The sequence below is a fragment of the Oncorhynchus clarkii genome, unplaced genomic scaffold (genome assembly GCF_045791955.1).
Source record: "Oncorhynchus clarkii lewisi isolate Uvic-CL-2024 unplaced genomic scaffold, UVic_Ocla_1.0 unplaced_contig_8549_pilon_pilon, whole genome shotgun sequence".
NCBI lineage: Eukaryota > Metazoa > Chordata > Actinopteri > Salmoniformes > Salmonidae > Oncorhynchus > Oncorhynchus clarkii.
The window spans coordinates 237,817-254,436 of record NW_027261136.1 but is presented as its reverse complement, the minus strand read 5'-3'; the positions used below and the strand labels follow the sequence as shown (position 1 = coordinate 254,436).

At 44.3% G+C, this 16,620-nt stretch overlaps 2 protein-coding genes across 2 annotated transcripts in view; both read right to left on the bottom strand.

Moving 5' to 3' along the window:
* The window catches only part of LOC139405168 (NLR family CARD domain-containing protein 3-like), a 457,948-nt gene that overhangs the window by 251,776 nt on the left and 189,552 nt on the right, over positions 1-16,620 (bottom strand). The gene's annotated exons all lie outside the window — the stretch shown is intronic.
* Positions 804-16,570, bottom strand: LOC139405177 (NLR family CARD domain-containing protein 3-like). The gene is made up of 8 exons (XM_071147597.1): positions 16,560-16,570; positions 14,381-14,497; positions 14,041-14,125; positions 13,689-13,911; positions 10,293-12,081; positions 8,213-8,381; positions 7,852-7,861; positions 804-1,339 (listed from the first exon to the last, which is right to left on the bottom strand). The coding sequence occupies exons 1-8, from the start codon at positions 16,568-16,570 to the stop codon at positions 804-806; spliced, it is 2,940 nt and encodes a 979-aa protein (XP_071003698.1).

Sequence of the window (16,620 nt, the reverse complement as noted above, 5' to 3'; positions counted from 1 at the left end):
TTTCAACGTAAAAGACAACAGATGATCACATTGGTATTCTAACGGTGTTATTGGAAGAGTTTAAATGTTTAAACAGAGGATCCATCTAAAACAGTATAAAACAAGATGATAAACAGAGGATCCATCTAAAACAGTATAAAACAAGATGATAAACAGAGGATCCATCTAAAACAGTATAAAACAAGATGATAAACAGAGGATCCATCTAAAACAGTATAAAACAAGATGATAAACAGAGGATCCATATAAAACAGTATGAAACAAGATGATAAACAGAGGATGCATCTAAAACAGTATAAAACAAGATGATACACAGAGGATCCATCTAAAACAGTATAAAACAAGATGATAAACAGAGGATCCATCTAAAACAGTATAAAACAAGATGATAAACAGAGGATCCATCTAAAACAGTCTAAAACAAGATGATAAACAGAGGATGCATCTAAAACAGTATAAAACAAGATGATAAACAGAGGATCCATCTAAAACAGTATAAAACAAGTGCAGTATGTTCTGAGAATGTTACTTTAACGTCAACTCATAACGTCACACTATAACTTCATGGGAGTCTTGTGGAAAGACTGCATGTTGTTTTGGGGGGATTGAGTGACGTCTTCATCAACATTTGCAGAATATTCCTGTAATATTTTCACCTCTTGTCAGACGCCAACAGCCTAGTCGGCTGCAGACATTCAGAGGAGGCTGCTGAGGGGAGGATGGCTCATAATAATGTCTGGAACAGAGGGTGTGTGTGTGCGCGTGTGCCCAGTGTGTGTGAGTCCATTGTGTGTGTCAGGTTATTATTTCAGGGACACTGAGGAGTCAACATCATAAACCCTAAACCCTGGATAGAGGGGCTCAGTGAATGTGGAGGTGAATGTGAACAGGTGGGTCAGTGTGTCAGAGGAGGCTCTATAGAAGGACAGAGTGCCGGCTGGCCAGTCCAGATACACTCCTACTCTGTGGGAGCTGGAGGAGGGGACGTCTATGGTAGTGGAGTTATTATTGTGCCAGGCCATGTAACTGTTGTCAGAGCAGAACAGACTCCAGGACTTGTCATTGCATCCAAAACAACAGTCCTTAACCTCTCCTCTTCCTCTCCTGCTGATTCCTTCATACGCCACTCCTATACCAGCCTCTCTCCCACTCCACTCTACCTCCCAGTAACAGTGCCCAGTCAGACCCTCTCTACACAGCACCTGTCCACAGTCCTCAAATCTCTCTGGGTGATGAGGATACTTCTGCTTCTTTCTCCTACGTGTCACCTTTCTGTTCTCCTCAGACAAAGACAGGCTTTTGTTTATTGTGTTCGGGTCCAGTGTGAGATCACAGACATCTGATGGATGAAACCAGACACAATATTAGAAATCATCATCATTTCACATTAGAATGTTAAATCACTTTTCACTAATTCATTTAATGTAGATGTTTCTAGGTATCAAAAGGAGAAGTGAAGGTAACTTGAGACTTGTTGAATGATCATATGTTATACTGTATGGTAATATAAAACACACTGATTCCCATTAATTACACACACACACACACACACACACACACACGCACACATGCACACACACACACACACCGGTATGCATCATGAACACAAACACACATTTCTTATGTAACGTATGCATGCACAAATGCATGCACAAACACACACACAAACGTTTGTCAAGGAGCAGCAGACAGTAGACAATAACCCATAAAATACCCAAGGAACATGGCTACCTAAATATGGTTCCCAATCAGAGACAACGATAAACAGCTGGGATTGGGAACCAATCTTGGCAACCATAGACATACAAACCCCTAGACAATACAAAACTAAACCAACCACCCTTGTCACACAAGTTTACAGTCCACAACATATCTATTTAGTCAGTGAGGTATCAGATTTAGATTGTATTGAGTATACAGTCCACACCATATGTTACGGTGCGTGAATGAGGACCCAAAAGCGACTTAACGTAAACAGAGCTTCTTTAATAACAAAACAAACGTAGGCTCAGATGGACCGGCAGATTCCGACAGGACAGGACAAGGTTGCAGCAAACATGACGATAGTCTGGTTCAGGCATGAACAACACAAACAAGAATCCGACAAAGACAGGAGCAAAAACAGAGAGAGATATAGAGGACTAATCAGAGGGAAAAAGGGAACAGGTGGGAAAAGGGGTGACGAGGTAGTTAGGAGGAGACAAGGAACAGCTGGGGGAAAGAGGGGGAGAAAAGGTAACCTAATAACGACCAGCAGAGGGAGACAGGGTGAAGGGAAAGGACAGAAACAAGACACAACATGACAATACATGACAGTACCCCCCCACTCACCGAGCGCCTCCTGGCGCACTCGAGGAGGAAACCTGGCGGCAACGGAGGAAATCCTCGATCAGCGCACGGTCCAGCACGTCCCGAGAGGGAACCCAACTCCTCTCCTCAGGACCGTACCCCTCCCAATCTACTAGGTACTGATGACCACGGCCCCGAGGACGCATGTCCAAAATCCTACGGACCCTGTAGATGGGTGCGCCCTCGACAAGGATGGGGGGGGGGGGGGGGAAGACGAGCGGGGGCGCGAAGAACGGGCTTGATACAGGAGACATGGAAGACCGGGTGGACGCGACGAAGATATCGCGGAAGAAGAAGTCGAACTGCGACAGGATTAATGATCTGAGAAATACGGAACGGACCAATGAACCGCGGGGTCAACTTGCGAGAAGCGGTCTTAAGGGGAAGGTTCTGAGTGGAGAGCCAAACTCTCTGACCGCGACAATATCTAGGACTCTTAGTTCTACGCTTATTAGCAGCCCTCACGGTCTGCGCCCTATAACGGCAAAGTGCAGACCTGACCCTCTTCCAGGTGAGCTCGCAACGTTGGACAAAAGCCTGAGCGGAGGGAACGCTGGACTCGGCGAACTGAGATGAGAACAGCGGAGGCTGGTACCCGAGGCTACTCTGAAAAGGAGATAGCCCGGTCGCAGACGAAGGAAGCGAGTTGTGGGCGTATTCTGCCCAGGGGAGCTGTTCTGACCAAGACGCAGGGTTGCGAAAAGAAAGACTGCGTAAGATGCGACCAATAGTCTGATTGGCCCGTTCTGCTTGACCGTTAGACTGGGGGTGAAAGCCGGAAGAGAGACTGACGGAAGCCCCAATCAAACGGCAAAACTCCCTCCAAAATTGAGACGTGAATTGCGGACCTCTGTCCGAAACGACGTCTGACGGAAGGCCATGAATTCTGAAAACATTCTCGATGATGATTTGTGCCGTCTCTTTAGCAGAAGGAAGCTTAGCAAGGGGAATAAAATGAGCCGCCTTAGAGAACCTGTCGACAACCGTAAGAATAACAGTCTTCCCCGCTGACGAAGGCAGTCCGGTGACAAAATCTAAGGCGATGTGAGACCACGGTCGAGAGGGAATGGGAAGCGGCCTGAGACGGCCGGCAGGAGGGGAGTTACCGGACTTAGTCTGCGCGCAGACCGAACAAGCAGCCACGAAGCGACGCGTGTCATGCTCCCGGGTGGGCCACCAAAAACGCTGGCGAATGGAAGCAAGCGTACCCCGAACGCCAGGGTGGCCGGCTAACTTGGCAGAGTGAGCCCACTGAAGAACGGCCAGACGAGTAGGAACGGGAACGAAAAGAAGGTTCCTAGGACAAGCGCGCGGCGACGGAGTTTGTGTGAGTGCTTGCTTTACCTGCCTCTCAATTCCCCAGACAGTCAACCCGACAACACGCCCCTCAGGGAGAATCCCCTCGGGGTCAGTGGAGGCTACTGAAGAACTGAAGAGACGAGATAAAGCATCAGGCTTGGTGTTCTTAGAGCCCGGACGATAAGAAATCACGAACTCGAAACGAGCGAAAAACAGCGCCCAGCGCGCCTGACGCGCATTAAGTCGTTTGGCAGAACGGATGTACTCAAGGTTCCTATGGTCAGTCCAAACGACAAAAGGAACGGTCGCCCCCTCCAACCACTGTCGCCATTCGCCTAGGGCTAAGCGGATGGCGAGCAGTTCGCGGTTTCCCACATCATAGTTACGTTCCGACTGCGACAGGCGATGAGAAAAATACGCGCAAGGGTGGACCTTGTCGTCAGAGAGGGAGCGCTGAGAAAGAATGGCTCCCACGCCCACCTCTGACGCGTCAACCTCGACAACGAACTGTCTAGTGACGTCAGGTGTAACAAGGATAGGTGCGGATGTAAAACGATTCTTGAGGAGATCAAAAGCTCCCTGGGCGGAAACGGACCACTTAAAGCACGTCTTGACAGAAGTAAGGGCTGTGAGAGGTGCTGCCACCTGACCGAAATTACGGATGAAACGACGATAGAAGTTCGCGAAGCCGAGAAAGCGCTGCAGCTCGACGCGTGACCTAGGGACGGGCCAATCAATGACAGCTTGGACCTTAGCGGGATCCATCTTAATGCCTTCAGCGGAAATAACAGAACCGAGAAATGTGACGGAGGAGGCATGAAAAGAGCACTTCTCAGCCTTCACAAAAAGACAATTCTCTAAAAGGCGCTGGAGGACACGTCGAACGTGCTGAACATGAATCTGGAGTGACGGTGAAAAAATCAGGATATCGTCAAGGTAAACGAAAACAAAGATGTTCAGCATGTCTCTCAGGACATCATTGACTAATGCCTGAAAGACAGCTGGAGCGTTAGCGAGGCCGAAAGGAAGAACCCGGTATTCAAAGTGCCCTAACGGAGTGTTAAACGCCGTCTTCCACTCATCCCCCTCCCTGATGCGCACGAGATGGTAAGCGTTACGAAGGTCCAACTTAGTGAAAAACCTGGCTCCCTGCAGGATCTCGAAGGCTGAAGACATAAGAGGAAGCGGATAACGATTCTTCACTGTTATGTCATTCAGCCCTCGATAATCTATGCAGGGGCGCAGGGACCCGTCCTTCTTCTTAACAAAAAAAAACCCCGCTCCGGCGGGAGAGGAGGAGGGGACTATGGTACCGGCGGCAAGAGCTACAGACAAATAATCTTCGAGAGCCTTACGTTCGGGAGCCGACAGAGAGTATAGTCTACCCCGGGGGGGAGTGGTTCCCGGAAGGAGATCAATACTACAATCATACGACCGGTGTGGAGGAAGAGAGGTGGCCCTGGACCGACTGAACACCGTGCGCAGATCGTGATATTCCTCCGGCACCCCTGTCAAATCACCAGGCTCCTCCTGTGAAGAAGAGACAGAGGAAACAGGAGGGATAGCAGACATTAAACATTTCACATGACAAGAGACGTTCCAGGAGAGGATAGAATTACTAGACCAATTAATGGAAGGATTATGACAAACTAGCCAGGGATGGCCCAAAACAACAGGTGTAAAAGGTGAACGAAAAATTAAAAAAGAAATGGTTTCGCTATGATTACCAGAAACAGTGAGGGTTAAAGGTAGCGTCTCACGCTGAATCCTGGGGAGAGGACTACCATCCAGGGCGAACAAGGCCGTGGACTCCCTTAACTGTCTGAGAGGAATGTCATGTTCCCGAGCCCAGGTCTCGTCCATAAAACAGCCCTCCGCCCCAGAGTCTATTAAGGCACTGCAGGAAGCTGACGAACCGGTCCAGCGTAGATGGACCGACAAGGTAGTGCAGGATCTTGAAGGAGAGACAGGAGTAGTAGCGCTCACCAGTAGCCCTCCGCTTACTGATGAGCTCTGGCTTTTACTGGACATGAAGTGACAAAATGACCAGCAGAACCGCAATAGAGACAGAGGCGGTTGGTGATTCTCCGTTCCCTCTCCTTAGTCGAGATGCGGATACCTCCCAGCTGCATAGGCTCAGCACCCGAGCCGGCAGAGGAAGATGGTAGTGATGCGGAGAGGGGGGCAACGGAGAACGCGAGCTCCTTTCCACAAGCTCGGTGACGAAGATCAACACGTCGCTCAATGCGAATAGCGAGTTCAATCAAGGAATCCACGCTGGAAGGAACCTCCCGGGAGAGAATCTCATCCTTTACCTCTGCGCGGAGACCCTCCAGAAAACGAGCGAGCAAAGCCGGTTCGTTCCAGCCACTGGAGGCAGCAAGAGTGCGAAACTCAATAGAGTAGTCTGTTATGGATCGATTACCTTGACATAGGGAGGACAGGACCCTGGAAGCCTCCTCCCCAAAAACAGATCGATCAAAAACCCGTATCATCTCCTCCTTAAAGTCCTGATACTGGTTAGTACACTCAGCCCTTGCCTCCCAGATTGCCGTGCCCCACTCACGAGCCCGTCCAATAAGGAGTGATATGACGTAGGCGACACGAGCAGTGCTCCTGGAGTAAGTGTTGGGCTGGAGAGAAAACACAATATCACACTGGGTGAGGAACGAGCGGCATTCAGTGGGCTCCCCAGAGTAACACGGCGGGATATTGATTCTGGGCTCCGGAGATTCGAAAGCCCTGGAAGTGGCCGGTGGATCGAGGCGGAGATGGTGAACCTGTTCTGTGAGGTTGGAGACTTGGGTGGCCAGGGTCTCAACGGCATGTCGAGCAGCAGACAATTCCTGCTCGTGTCTGCCTAGCATCGCTCCCTGGATCTCGACGGCTGAGTGGAGAGGATCCGAAGTCGCTGGGTCCATTCTTGGTCGGATTCTTCTGTTATGGTGCGTGAATGAGGACCCAAAAGCGACTTAACGTAAACAGAGCTTCTTTAATAACAAAACAAACGTAGGCTCAGATGGACCGGCAGATTCCGACAGGACAGGACAAGGTTGCAGCAAACATGACGATAGTCTGGTTCAGGCATGAACAACACAAACAAGAATCCGACAAAGACAGGAGCAAAAACAGAGAGAGATATAGAGGACTAATCAGAGGGAAAAAGGGAACAGGTGGGAAAAGGGGTGACGAGGTAGTTAGGAGGAGACAAGGAACAGCTGGGGGAAAGAGGGGGAGAAAAGGTAACCTAATAACGACCAGCAGAGGGAGACAGGGTGAAGGGAAAGGACAGAAACAAGACACAACATGACAATACATGACACCATATCTATTTTGACAGTGAGGTATCAGATTTAGATTGTATTGAGTATACAGTCCACACCATATTTATTTAGACAGTAAGGTATCAGATTTAGATTGTATTGAGTATACAGTCCACACCATATCTATTTAGTCAGTGAAGCTAACATTTTAAATGTGGCTCTATTCTCCAACATTTTGGATTTGAGGTCAGATGTTTCATGTGATGAGACAGTTTATAATGTCACCTTTAATTTGAGGATGTCCAGCCCCATTTGAAAAGTACTAAGTATTTTTACAAATTCACCCGTGGTGTATTAAAAACTTCTGAAGACTAGGCGTCCCACTAGCAGGACACCAGTCGACAACATCCAGTGAATTTGGGGGGGCGCTTTTTCAAATAAATGATCGTAATGTTAAACATTCGTGAAAATACAAGTGTTTTATATCATTTAAAAGCTTAAAGTCTTGGTAATCTAACTGCGTTGTCCGATTTACATTAAGCTTTACAGCGAAAGCATACCATATTATTGTCTGAGGACAGCGCCACACATCAACATATATTTCAACCAGCACAGGCGTCATGATTATTCATAATCATAATCATAGTAGCATCCATATGAATGTAGATAGATTCAGAAACATCTATTCTATTCTTACTGACAATACAAGTGATTCCAAAATAACAGGACATTTATTCATCGTTCAGTTGCTATTAGGACAAACATGATCTAAAACACAACCAAAACAACCTGCAAATGCATTGAACAAGTTTGTAGAATCACAAGCTTGATGGAATCACTGCAGGCTTGGAACATGGGACCAAGCACCCAGTGTTTAGTGGGTAGCCGTGTTGTCACCGTGTGTGCATTAAAAGAGCACTAAACTGAACTCTCTGGTTACCTGCACCTGACTCCACATTCACAACACCCAGGACTTTACAACTTTAATACAGTAGAAGTGAATATGTCCAAATAATGAAGTCTTCTTCAAATGGAAGAACTAGATACATAAAGTGTTTTCATTTCTAAACAGTAAAATATATATGTATGAATACCTTTAAATAAAAGGTGACATTCTGTACTGTCCCCTAATATGAAACATTGTATCTCAAATCCAAAATACTGAAGCAAAGCACCACATTTAAAACTGTAAGCTTCACTGTCCAAACACATATGGTGTGGACTATGTGTGTCTGGTAAACACATGTGGATCTGGTGAACAGTTATCACTTGTTGACCGACTACAGGAATACTGACCTCAGAGTCTCCAGTTTACAGTGAGGATTCCCCAGTCCAGCAGAGAGCAGCTTCACTCCTGAATCCTTCAGGTCATTGTTACTCAGGTCCAGCTCTCTCAGGTGTGAGGGGTTTGACCTCAGAGCTGAGACCAGAGAAGCACAGCCTTCCTCTGTGACTCCACAGCCTGACAGCCTGACAAAGAGATCATCATGACTTCACAAACACACTGTTAATTTAACACCAGTAGTGTATATGGACCATGGCAGATGCATTTGGTTTATTCTCCCAAACAACATATACAGTTAAATATACAGTTGAAGTCTGAAGTTTACATACACTTAGGTTGGAGTCCTTAAAACTAGTTTTTCAACCTCTCCACAAACTACTTGTTAACAAACTATAGTTTTGGCAAGTTGGTTAGGACATCTACTTTGTGCATGACACAAGTAATTTTTCCAACAATTGTTTACAGACAGATTATTTAACTTATAAATGACTGTGTCACAATTCCAGTGGGTCAGAAGTTTACATACACTAAGTTGACTGTGCCTTTAAACAGCTTGGAAAATTCCAGAAAATGATGTCATGGCTTTAGAAGCTTCTGACAGGCTAATTGACATCATTGAGTCAATTGGAGGAGGTGTACCTGTGGATGTATTTCAAGGCCTACCTTCAAACTCAGTGACTCGTTGCCTGACATCATGGGAAAATGAAAAGAAATAAGCTAAGACCTCAGAAAAAAATGCAGACCTCCACAAGTCTGGTTTATCCTTGGGAACAAGTTCCAAATGCCCGAAAGTACCACATTCATCTTTACGAAACAATAGTATGCAAGTATAAACACCATGGGACCATGCAGACATTATATCGTACTCATTATTTACTTATTATATTACTCAGGAAGGAGACACGTTCTGCCTCCTAGAGATGAACGTACTTTGGTGCGAAAAGTGCAAATCAATCCCAGAACAACAGCAAAGGACGTTGTGAATATGTTGGAGGAAACAGGTACAAATGTATCTATATCCACAGTAAAACGAGTCCTATTTCGCCATAACCTGAAAGACCGCTCGGTAAGGAAGTAGCCACTGCTCCACAACCGCCATAAAAAAGCCAGACTACGGTATGCAACTGCACATGGGGACAAAGATTGTACATTTTGGAAAAATGTCCTCTGGTCTGATGAAACAAAAATAGAACTTTTTGGCCATGATGACCATCGTTATGTTTGGAGGAAAAAGGGGGAGGCTTGCAAGCCGAAGAACACCATCCCAACCGTGAAGCCTGGAGGTGGCAGCATCATGTTGTGGGGGTGCTTTGCTGCAGGAGGGACTGGTGCTCTTCACAAAATACATGCCATCACGAGGTAGGAAAATGATGTGGATAAGTTGAAGCAACATCTCAAGACATCAGTCAGGAAGTTAATGCTTGCTCACAAATGGGTCTTCCAAATGGACAATGACCCCAAGCATACTTCCAAAGTTGTGGCAAAATGGCTTACAACAAATTCAAGGTATTGGAGAGGCCATCACAAAGCCCTGACCTCAATCCTATAGAAAATTTGTGGACAGAACTGAAAAAGCGTGTGCACGCAAACCTACAAACTTGACTCAGTTACACCAGCTCTGTCAGGAGAAATGGGCCAAAATTCACCCCCACAACGTTTGACCCAAGTTAAACAATTTAATGGCAATGCTACCAAATACTAATTGAGTGTATGTAAACTTATGACCCACTGGGAGTGTAATGAAAATAAATAAAAGCTGAAATAAGTCTCTACTATTATTCTGACATGTTTATGACATTCTTAAAATAAAGTGCTAACTGACCTAAGAAAGGGATTAAAGGGATTAAATGTCAGGAATTGGGGAAAATGTAGTTTAAATGTATTTGGCGTATGGTGTATGTAAACTTCCGACTTCAACTGTAGATTCATCTTCCATCTTCTAGAATTGTATGGTCATATTGTTATACTAATGTGAACATCAATGCATTTATACAATATACAATACAATTTAATATGATATTGTTTAAATACTATTATACATATTTTTCTCTAAACTGAATATTTCTACCTGATAATTAGTCATTTTATTTACTCACAGAACAGCTCTGGAGGCTTTGACCACTGGCAGTAGCCTCAGAAGACCTTCCTCTGATCTGGAGTATTTCTTCAGGTCAAACACATCCAGCTCCTTTTCTGAAGTCAGCAACACGAAGACCATAGCTGACCACTGTGCAGGTGACAGGTTGGGTTTTGAGAGACTTCCCGATCTCAGGTAGCTTTGGATCTCCTCCACTAGAGAATGGTCATTCAGTTCATTCAGACAGTGGAACAGATTGATGCTCCTCTCTGGAGAAGGATTCTCCCTGATCTTCTCCTTGATGTAGTTGACTGTTTCTTCATGGCTCTGTGAGCTGCTTCTTGTCTTTGTCAGTAGACCTCGTAAGTGCTTCTGATTGGACTCCAGTGAGAGGCCCAGAAGGAAGCGGAGGAAAAGGTCCAGGTTTCCCATCTCACTTTGTAAGGCTTTATCCACAGCACTCTTGTAGAAAGTAACTTTACGCCTTTGTTTGATCCTCACAGAAAAGTTCCTGGACTTTGATTGCAGTTTGTCCATTACATTCCTATTGTTGTTGATGAAGGAGAGGAACACATATACAGCAGCCAGAAACTCCTGAATGCTCAGATGAACAAAGCAGTACACCTTGTTCTGGTACAGCACACATTCCTCTTTAAAGAGCTGTGTGCACAATCCTGAGTACACTGAGGCATCATTAACATCAATGCCAGCCTCTTTCAGGTCTTCTTCATAGAAAATCAGATTGCCATTCACAAGCTGTTGAAAAGCCAGTTTTCCCAGTGACAGAATGCTCTCTTTATTCCAGTGTGGACCTGTCTCTTCTTTCCCAAGATACTTTTCATTCTTCTGTTTGGTATGAAACACCACAAGGTGTGTGTACATCTCAGTCAGAGTCTTGGGCATCTCTTCTCTCTTATGTTTCAGCATGTGTTCAAGGACTGTTGCAGAAATCCAACAGAAGACTGGAATGTGGCACATGATGTGGAGGCTCCTTGATGTCTTTATGTGTGAGATGATTCTGCTGGCCAGGTCCTCATCACTGAATCTCTTCCTGAAGTACTCCTCCTTCTGTGGGTCATTGAACCCTCGTATCTCTGTCACCTGGTCAACACACCCTGAAGGGATCTTATTGGCTGCTGCAGATCGGGTTGTTATCCAGAGGAGAGCAGAGGGAAGCAGATGTCCCTTGATGAGATTTGTCAGCAGAACATCCACTGAGGTTGACTCTGTGACGTCACAACATATCTTGTTCTTCTGGAAGTCTAGGGGCAGTCGGCACTCATCCAGACCATCAAAGATGAACAGAACTTTGTACTTGTTGTAGTTGGAGATTCTTGAAACTTTGGTTTCCATTGAGAAGTGATTAAGAAGTTCAATGAAAGTGTTTTTCAATTTCATCAAATTCAGCTCCCGGAAAGGGAATGAAAATACAAATTGGACATCCTGATTTGCTTTTCCTTCAGCCCAGTCTAGAATGAACTTCTGCACAGAGACTGTTTTTCCAATGCCAGCAACTCCCTTTGTCAGCACAGTTCTGATAGGTTTGTCTTGTCCAGTTAAGGGTTTGAAGATGTCATTACATTTGATTGCAGTCTCTGATCTTGCTTGTTTCCTGGTTGTTGTCTCAATCTTTCTCAGCTCATGTTCATTATTGACCTCTCCTGTTCCACCCTCTGTGATGTAGAGCTCTGTGTAGATCTTATTGAGAAGTGTTGGGTTTCCTTGTTTAGCGATCCCCTCAAATACACATTGAAACTTCTTCTTTAGATTAGATTTGAGTTCACGTTGGCAAATCACAGCAAGCTCATCTGAATGAAGAAATAACACAGAGGATATTAATATTACATCTGTTTTAATACCTACAGTATTGAAGGACTGTTATAAAGTTGTACATTATAATAATTTGTTCTCGTAACTAATGTCCTCTCTCTCTCTCTCTCGATATGAAATATACTTATTCATGTCACTGAGGGAGTGCTGAGGTTTAGAAGGTCTACACCAGAAGTTAATTGTTATAGGAGGAAGGTATATAGTGGAGGGTCAACACCAGAAGTTAATGGGTATCTGTAGGAGGAAGGTATATAGTGGAGGGTCTACACCAGAAGGTAATGGTTATAGGAGGAAGGTATATAGTGGAGGGTCAACACCAGAAGTTAATGGGTATCTGTAGGAGGAAGGTATATATGGAGGGTCTACACCAGAAGGTAATGGTTATAGGAGGAAGGTATATAGTGGAGTGTCCACACCAGAAGTTAATTGGTATCTGTAGGAGGAAGGTATATAGTGGAGAGTCTACACAATAAGTTAATGGTTATAGGAGGAAGGTATATAGTGGAGGGTCTACACCAGAAGGTAATGGGTATCTGTAGGAGAAAGGTATATAGTGGAGGGTCTACACCAGAAGGTAATGGTTATAGGAGGAAGGTATATAGTGGAGTGTCCACACCAGAAGTTAATTGGTATCTGTAGGAGGAAGGTATATAGTGGAGGGTCTACACCAGAAGTTAATGGTTATAGGAGGAAGGTATATAGTGGAGGGTCTACATCAGAAGTTAATGGTTATAGGAGGAAGGTATATAGTGGAGGGTCTACACCAGAAGGTAATGGTTATAGGAGGAAGGTATATAGTGGAGTGTCCACACCAGAAGTTAATTGGTATCTGTAGGAGGAAGGTATATAGTGGAGGGTCTACACCAGAAGTTAATGGTTATAGGAGGAAGGTATATAGTGGAGGGTCTACACCAGAAGGTAATGGTTATAGGAGGAAGGTATATAGTGGAGGGTCTACACCAGAAGTTAATGGTTATAGGAGGAAGGTTTATAGTGGAGGGTCTACACCAGAAGTTAATGGTTATAGGAGGAAGGTATATAGTGGAGGGTCTACACCAGAAGGTAATGGTTATAGGAGGAAGGTATATAGTGTGTGTAATTAAGCTTGGAATGTGCTGGTGCAGGGAAGTGATTACATGTGGCAGGCATTGAAAAGGGGAGAGAGCCATGGATTAGTGATGGAGGGGGGTCAGATGAAGTGAGGAAGAACAGATATCACTAAGGTTTGTATAGCAACATTTATACATTGGCTGTGCTGCTGCGGAGGAGGAGACTCAGCCTATGAGAAATTGTTAAATATCAGTGCTTGTGTCAAATGTTTTGTTGTCTGAATAACAGCTGTACCGACCCTTTGGTAAGAATTCAACTTGGTTAAAGCTTCTCTAGTGTCCGTGAGTTATTTACTCTGAAAAATTAGAACCTAACAGTGTTAACATAAATTAATCAACACAACCCTGCTGATACTTGATGAGGTCACTAGGTGTTGTGTTAAGGCTTCTACAATATCATTGAGTTACACAGCTACTTTAGCTACAGCTTTTAAATGTTATAAAACATCATTCAACATGAGGCAGACAACTCTTACATTTCTCCAGTGTGTCAGCAAGCTCCTTCTGGTGCATTTTCCTCAGGATGTGCAGTGTGATCTTCAGAGCCCCCTCTCTGGCACTGCTCTCCTGCTTCTCATCTTCAGCATCCACCACTTCCTGCTTCTGACTCTCAAAGCCTTCTGGGAGTTCTGGACTAAGAATCCTCTTGAACATCTTCAGCTCGTTCTTCACAAATGTCATAATATTCTCTTCAAGCATCTGAAATAAATAAAGTAAATAAATTAAGCAAGAGATTAAATGCTTTCTCATTAACACATTAATGAATGATTGACAGATCAACTTTATTTGAGGTAAACAAAAACAAATGTACATAACAGGACCACATACACTGAATATGGAGGCCAGGTCTGTTTGATGACTCTGGGAAGACTGACCACTGAGATACTCTGACTCTGATCTCTCCTGTTGGTTTCTGTGGACAAAACATGAGATTACATCTCCTCATCCAGGGAGTACACACACACACACACCACACACACACACACACACACAGAGGGAGGGAGGGAATGTTGTGTTTGTTTAATATTGTTTTAAGACTATGCAAATTGACAAAAGGATTAGCCTATGAATTATGAAAACAACAAAGAGGAATTGGAAAACAGAGAGGAGAAATGACTAGAGACAGTGTTGTTTAACTCACTGACCAGGACCCATGAGTTCTTCTTACCTTTGTTCAGTAGAAAAGTCTCCCTCTCTAAACAGTATATTTAGTTTCATAGACCGGTCACTCTTCATGGACACACAGCTGGGTACAGGGGAGGCTGGTCTCTCCTGCTTGATTGGACTTCAACACAACAGAGACAAACATTACATCTCTCAACTACTCTGAGCTCAGATGGGGAAACATAAGAAGAGTTTCATTCCAAAAAGCTATACATCCATTTTCAGAAATGTTCATAAATTAGCTTTTATTGTTTAAAGAAGTTATGTTTATGTTAAGTTATGTTTTTTTGCTACATGAGATGACACGTGGGTACCTGCTTCTATAAACCAATGAGGAGATGGCACGTGGGTACCTGCTTCTATAAACCAATGAGGAGATGCAGCGCGAACTGCGTCACAAATAGAACTGACTTCAAGACGCTCGTTGGCGCACGCGAGCAGTGTGTCATTTATAATGACGAAATTAATTTAGCGACGTTTACTAACCGGGAGGGTTGAATGATGTGATTTATTGGAGGGCTGGAAGATGCACTCTCAAGGTTGTTTACTCACAATATCAGATATTAAGATGATTTTTTATAATGAATGTATACTGAGGTTGAGGTTCTGACTAGTGATTATTTACCCGGGGTTCAATACCTGCTATTGAGGCGCCCTGAAAATAATATTCAAAAGTTTGGTCCTTGGACACAGAGGTTTAAACACTAAAGTTACCGTCCATCTAGTGAAGAGAGGAGAACCGGACAGAGGTAGCCAGCATCCGTCAACGAGAGAGGGAGAAGCCCTCCACGGGATGTAACAGGTGGAAGAAACAACCGGGGAGCTCCATCGGTCCACAAGAAATGCAGACAGCCGGTGATGATGTAGTGGTAGCTATGGTAACTAGGATGCTGCTGGTAGAGTAGCTAGCTAGCTTACCAAGCTGTACCGACTAGCTAGGATAACTAGGATGCTGCTGGTAGAGTAGCTAGCTAGCTTACCGAGCTGTACCGACTAGCTAGGATAACTAGGATGCTGCCGGTAGAGTAGCTAGCTAGCTTACCGAGCTGTACCGACTAGCTAGGATAACTAGGATGCTGCTGGTAGAGTAGCTAGCTAGATTACCGAGCTGTACCGACTAGCTAGGATAACTAGGATGCTGCTGGTAGAGTAGCTAGCTAGCTTACCGAGCTGTACCGACTAGCTAGGATAACTAGGATGCTGCTGGTAGAGTAGCTAGCTAACTTACCGAGCTGTACCGACTGGCTAAGATAACTAGGATGCTGCTGGTAGAGTAGCTAGGATAACTAGGATGCTGCTGGTAGAGTAGCTAGCTAGTTTACCGAGCTGTACCGACTAGCTAGGATAACTAGGATGCTGCTGGTAATCATATTGCTGCTTGTAGACTATAACTGATGCTTCATGGTCCATCATATTAATGCTTGTAGACTATAACTGATGCTTCGTGGTCATATGCTGCCATCTATTGGAATTATTTAGCAATTTAAAGTTATTAATTAATGTAAGAGAAATGTACAGACGTTGGTGGGGCAGCTGAGAAATAAAGGGTATTTTTCTGGTTAATTCCTTAGATCAGTCTCAAACCTGCCCCACCTTTCACACGCCAGTTGCTGGACTTTCACATAGAGGTTACTAGGTCACCCATTTCAAACCACATATGAAAAATAAAACACGTGGCTTGTTGATCAAGTGTTCTGCCTTGCAATAATAAATATAATAAAATAACAAAACAAAAACAGCAAAATGCTGAGACAGGTTTTGATTAACAAAATAATCTAAATTATATTTAGTACTATAATGGTATTTACTAACATAATATTATTACTAAAACAGTTTCTAAAATAATTAGGGTTCAGGTTAATGCTAAATAGGTAATACGTAGGGTTAGATGCTGATGTAAGAAGGGCTTTATAAATACATTTGATTTAGGTTCAGGGTTCAGGGTTTTTAAGGTAAAAAACAGTATGGGTTTATAGGTCTCTTGCTCCTCCCTGTGGCCTTCTGTGGGTACTACATAACTAATTCACGACACCTGCTAGGCTCATAATCTGAGGTAGCAACTGCTTCAGATATACAAATCAATGAGCTAGATTTATTAATTTGTTTTCGAACTCAGTGAAACTGCGCAGCTTTTCACTCAATCCGATGCCTAGGAACGAACATTTCGATGCATTTCAAATTACCCAGCAGCCATTTAGAAACAACAAGTAGTCAAAAAAAAGTGTTTTTTCTTAATTAAAAAAT